This window comes from Calcarisporiella thermophila, assembly GCF_041956535.1.
Source record: "Calcarisporiella thermophila strain CBS 279.70 unplaced genomic scaffold VTP21scaffold_46, whole genome shotgun sequence".
NCBI classification, from domain to species: domain Eukaryota; kingdom Fungi; phylum Calcarisporiellomycota; class Calcarisporiellomycetes; order Calcarisporiellales; family Calcarisporiellaceae; genus Calcarisporiella; species Calcarisporiella thermophila.
Window position 1 is genome coordinate 1 of NW_027192236.1, and position 5431 is coordinate 5431.

At 39.0% G+C, this 5431-nt stretch overlaps 4 protein-coding genes across 4 annotated transcripts; 1 reads left to right on the forward strand and 3 right to left on the reverse strand.

Annotated features, from left to right (window-relative positions):
- Nucleotides 1-1052: 1052 nt before the first annotated feature.
- VTP21DRAFT_9023 (uncharacterized protein) lies at nt 1053-1631 on the forward strand (the record flags this gene model as incomplete). Its single annotated transcript, XM_069399937.1, has 1 exon — nt 1053-1631. One exon carries the CDS (start codon nt 1053-1055, stop codon nt 1629-1631), a length of 579 nt encoding a protein of 192 aa, XP_069245561.1.
- A 768-nt stretch (nt 1632-2399) lies between these two features.
- VTP21DRAFT_9024 (uncharacterized protein) lies at nt 2400-2927 on the reverse strand (the record flags this gene model as incomplete). Its single annotated transcript, XM_069399938.1, has 2 exons — nt 2400-2776; nt 2840-2927. The coding sequence occupies 2 exons, from the start codon at nt 2925-2927 to the stop codon at nt 2400-2402; spliced, it is 465 nt and encodes a 154-aa protein (XP_069245562.1).
- A 1098-nt stretch (nt 2928-4025) lies between these two features.
- VTP21DRAFT_9025 (uncharacterized protein) lies at nt 4026-4388 on the reverse strand (the record flags this gene model as incomplete). Its single annotated transcript, XM_069399939.1, has 1 exon — nt 4026-4388. One exon carries the CDS (start codon nt 4386-4388, stop codon nt 4026-4028), a length of 363 nt encoding a protein of 120 aa, XP_069245563.1.
- Nucleotides 4389-4558: 170 nt separating this feature from the next.
- On the reverse strand, nt 4559-5146 carry VTP21DRAFT_9026 (uncharacterized protein; the record flags this gene model as incomplete). The annotated part of the gene is made up of 1 exon (XM_069399940.1): nt 4559-5146. The coding sequence occupies one exon, from the start codon at nt 5144-5146 to the stop codon at nt 4559-4561; it is 588 nt and encodes a 195-aa protein (XP_069245564.1).
- Nucleotides 5147-5431: the final 285 nt, after the last annotated feature.

A 5431-nucleotide genomic window follows, 5' to 3' on the forward strand; every position in this document is an offset into this window, starting at 1 on the left:
CCCAGGGATAGTCCACTACACTAACCCTCCCCCGCCATTGACATTAACTTCATGTAATATATGGAAATTAAATAAAAGTTTCCATTAATTGATCAAAAAAAAACAAAAAAACATGATACTTTACAGTCGCCCTTGGTTGGCGTAGTGGTTTGGGACCCCGGAGCCGAATCACTAGGTTGTGGGTTCGATTCTTGTAGGTGACGCTCGTCCATGAGAGTTTGCCGGGTTTTTCTCAGGACTCAACCGCTATCAATAGTATAGCAACAAGCAAGTAATATCAAGCGGCTACAAAAATAAGTAGCAAAAGTCCTTAGGAGAAATCTAACCACAAATATGGGAGGCCAGGGGCAATACCTGGGGGAATCTGATATAAAAGTCTACTCTTCCTTTCCAATATTTCACATCAAAAGACGAAATAATTTACTGTTGGGGGAGACCAAGAGGAGATTTCCCTATGTATTCCAAAAGATCAAGAGATCACTTTCAATTTGTCACCTTCCCTCTAAGAGAATTTGAGGGGTCAGTGGCAATAGTATGGCAACTGAGCAAGAAATAACAAACTGCTAAAAAAATAGGTATGAGTCTACACTTTCACTCTATTAAGATAAAAATTGGTAAGTAAACGTAGTAATCTATTCCAAATTGAGAAAATAATATATTATTTTAAGTTGCTTGATGTGAAGCATCGCAGTGAATAGCTACACAGACATTGCTGGGTAATTCATTATTTCAAATTGATCTCGTCAGGAACTCCAAAAAAAACAAGTTTTATTAATTTCTTATTATTGTATTCACTTTCATGCAAATGGAGGCATTGAATCACTGTTTTTAGAGTTGTAAACTGACTAATCACTTAGCAAAATAAGCTGTTAGTTTCATTTAATATATTTTCGCTCAAATGCGTTAATAATTTTCAATACTCGATGAGTCATTTTTTAAGGCTTGCAATATTTTGTGACGAGAATTAAATTGAGGTGGAAAAATATCTATAAATGAGAGGAACGCTAGCTTTATAGTTTCATACTATACACTATCTTATATTTCCATATAGAATGCATTTGTCTCAGATCTCCAAAGAGGAAATAATTCCTATTCCAAACACACCCTATTTACTTACTCCATACCTTTCAACAGATCGTCATGCTATGGTTAATGCCTTCGCTGATCCAGATGTATACGCCAATGCATCACGCATTCCAATACCATACACACTTGCCGATGCCGATGAATTTCTTAATAACATCTGTAAATCTTCAGACCAATTCTGTTTTGCACTAAGACATGACAAAGATTATATCGGCTCGGTCAGCATAAAAAAAATAATACCGGATGAGGCGAAGGAACATGAAGTGGAAGAAGGCTCATGGGAAGTTGGATACGCATTGGCAAAGGAATGGAGGGGTAAAGGTTTAATGGTGCCAGTTGTTCGTACTTTAGTGGAAGAAGTCGCATTTAAGCGGGCTGGTTTGAAGAAGATTTATGGATTTGCACGGGTCGGTAATTGGGCATCGCGTCGAATTATGGAAAAGGTCGGCTTTGAATTTTTGGGCGAAATTGAACATGATGTCAGTAAAGTAAATCAACCTGGGGTCATGATAAGGGTCTGGAAATTTATTAGACACAACGATTAGATACTGTAGTATATTTTGAAGGATAAAGTTGATCCGCATTGCGCAGCACCTCGTAACCACTGTATCATGTAATTTACTAATAGTAGAGAAGTGTATTTGATGGATTGCATGCAACATTTTATATTTGATATAAAGAATAAATAAACAATAGATAGAAAAGTCCACAATATAAGCAGAAATTCATTAAAGTATTTTAATTTCGTATTACTATTATTTTATTAATTTCAGTAATTCGGCTTAGAATAGAGAGGTTTTTTTTTTTTGAATGACGCAGTTAAGACTAACTCTTTGAAAAATTTATTGAAAAGTATCCTATTCTATTAAAAAGGTAGGGTAGCTTCTACGTCAAAATCACCCAGGTAATACTCCTGGCCTACCTCGAAGGATCTGGGAGAAAGAAGGAAAAGGAAGAAAAAAGTTATAGGTGTAAGATGAAGAGAGAAAAAGTGAACGGGAAAGAGTTAGGAAAAAGAGGAAGAGAAATTAGCGTAATAAAGAAAGGGAAGGTAAAGACTGGAAAGGAATAAATGTTAGTGAGAAGGATATAAAAAGTTGGGCATCAATATTAAGATAAGTATGTGCATGAAATAATGTAAAAAGAGAAAAAAATTAAAAAAAAAGTAAAAAAAAGTGATAAGAGAGATAAAGGAAATGGTATATATACAGCAGTGAGAGGTTGGATTCGGTTCTCAAAGCCGGAGTTGGGACTGGGATTTGAATTTTAGAGGTGTCCTGGATAAAAATCACAGATTCATCTATGATATTCACTCAGGTTCCCCGTGACCATTTATCGATGAAGTCTTTTTTCCGATCCTGTTTCATTGCCATCCACCACCTAGACTTTACTCCTCGCTGTAGTTCGCGGTCAAGTTGTTTGGTTATGGCTACCGGGTTGGGTTGGACATCGTCCAGCATTAATTCAAGTCTCGAGCGGTATATTATCCACAGGGCTATGTCGTGGCTCAGAGCAACCACTTCGTTGAAGCGTTGACTTATTTGTTTGCCTTGTCCGAACAGTCTGTATTCTTTCGTGGATTCGTGTGGCGGTATTCCAACTATTCGGCAGTTTATCTCATCAACTCTTTGCCAGAGTTGCGCGATAGCTGGGCAGTCTAGAAAGGCATGGGCAATTGTTTCGGGTATTCCTAAGGAGCACCTTTGCAAGTATTTGGATCTCCAGTCCATTTGCTAGTGATGATTCCGGGAACTATTTTGTGCTTCATAAGTCTCTAGCGAAGGGTTCTGGGCTTGGGTTCTGACGGACGACTTTTCCACCTGGCCCATGCCTTCGTCCATCTGGTTACATCACAGGAAACATCTTTCCTTTCCTCATTAATTTTTTTGTCCTCGGACTCGAACTCGAGCTTACTGTTCTCACCACGAATTCTTAATTCCTTATAACAAATCTGTTATGAGAATATTGGCTGTTGGAAAGGAAAAGCCACGTAAACAGTCACTTAGATACTTGGGAAGTGAGGTGACGGTCTTTACAGTAAGCAGGTCCACCCGAAGACATCACATGACCGAAGTTAAGGTTGTATTTTTGATCTTTTGTTGTTTCTTTATGATCGTTTGTTTTGAAAAGATGCGTTTTTAGTTTATCCTTAGGAACATCTATTTTGTCTAGTTGTCCTCACCAATTCCCTGAATTATAAAGATAAATCTCTTATTTTTATCAAGATCTGGACACCCCTCCACACAAACCTCCTTTCGCCCGTAACAAATCATTGTTGCGTCGGATTTAAGTCTAATAAGGGTTATCCCAGCGATCCTTTAGCTATCCAAAAGCTCTCTCTATCGCTCTATATCCACCACTTCAGAAGACGTAGACGATGCAAAGGATGGTTATATAATCAGATAATCACTAAAGCACGTCTTTATTATAAATGAAATCTCGGTCTTTTATACTGTTGTTAACGTATCACATAGGGAAGAATAATAATAAAAGTAATAAAATGTCATATTTCGATATAATAAAGTTATAATAAAATAAGGTTGGTGTAATAAACAATCGCATCAAACTAAATATTCTCACAAAAGAGATCAGTTAAAGAGGTAAATAATAAATAATAAAATGATCAAGTAACAGAATCTAAGTTTTTTTTTTTCAACTAGGGAAACTTTTTATTGAAATGTCTCCTGCACAGTTAAAACGGTAGGGTAACTTCTACGTCAAAATCACCTGGGTATTGTCCCCAGCCTACCTTGAAGTGGTTTACAAATAAGGAGAAGGTAGATAGATTGTTAGAGTTGGTTGATTTGAATGCTTGAGTATATAAGATAATGAAATGTAGATAGATAAATTTTCTTTACTCTCGCATACCGTTTGATATGCAGAGAGCAAAGGTGCTGAGAGAAAATGACATTTACTGTCGCTGTAATATATATCTAAGCTCATGTTCCATTGGGACTACTGGCCGCTTTTTCCTTAGGGAGGCTCTTGGTCATTAAGGGGCTCTTGTTCTTTGATGGGCTTTTTGGCCTAGAGATAGTTTTCTGTGTTGGGAGGTCGATCCGCGTAGGACTGAAGTCGAACTTCATATTCTTTTGGGATGCAAGGAATTCTTGCAGGTTCACCGTTTTGATTTCGGGACTCCTCTTGGCTGGCACAGTGGATAGTTCTAAACCGGTTATTCCGCTGAATACTTTGGATCCTAGGGGGATGGTATTAGGTGTGTTTATCTGATGAGTGCTGGATGGTTTGCTGGTATCTTCCTGTTTCTTCTCTGACTTCTCCACCTCGTTGTCTGTATTCATTCTGTCTGGCGTGATTTCGCGATTGAGCGGGGTAGGGGTTTGGACGGGTTTATATTCTTACCTCTTGATGCTGCTTATTCTTCTTTGGACATTCTACGTGTATGTGGCCAGGAGTCTTACAGTAATTGCACACTGGAGTAGATCCTCTCCAAGAAAGGATTATTTGATCCTCATCGATGGCCAATTGGCGAGGTAGGATATTTTCCAAAGGTCTCCGGGTTCGGTTCGAGTATGGCGTAGCAGTGGTCTTGCAACCACCCTGTGTTGCCGTAATAATATTGAAAGTCGATCTGGATGACTCTGGCAATCTTGGACAAGGCTGCTTCCAATTTCACTCTGAGAGTTTCCTCTTCCTGACCGGGGAGGTCATTAATTCTGACGTTTAGTACTCTCTGGGAGTTAGAGATTGTCTTAAAACACGGAACCTTCCTATCATTCGCGTAAAAACCTTCTTTGATTACTTCATGAATGTCCATTTCATTCCAGAATGCGAGAATGATGGTCTTGGACTGTCCCAGGATCTTGATAGCTGCTACTCGTTTTTGATACTTCTCGTACAGTAGCTTCACTGCCTCTTGGGATGAGAACTCAAAACGCGAAAACTTGAATGTAACCGAGTTTTTGAAAGAGGATCTCGGCGGGCTTGTGTTAACATTCTCCAGGGTAGGTTTCTCGCCTGGGTCTTTGGTTTTCTGGGTGCATGCTACGCGTAAGGCATCCGCATAGGATGGATGGATATCAGGGGGAACGCTGGTCATCCGGATTTTGATCCCGTTTCCTGAATGTTTTTTTTTTTGATCAATCAACGGAGCTTTTATTAGTTTCCGTAGCTTACAAGAGTTTAATGATTACAATGAAATAAGAAAGGGGGGGAATAAAGGGTAAATTAGATGTATATAGTGATCGGGTATTTGGTGAAAGGTATGAAGTAAAGAGGAGGGGAGGAGGGAAAGAGCGGATTGGGAGAGAGGAAGGGTTGCTTCGTCACTCCAGTTTTAGTCTTGCTCTATCCGAACTTTCTATTACCGCTCCCTGACCGCATC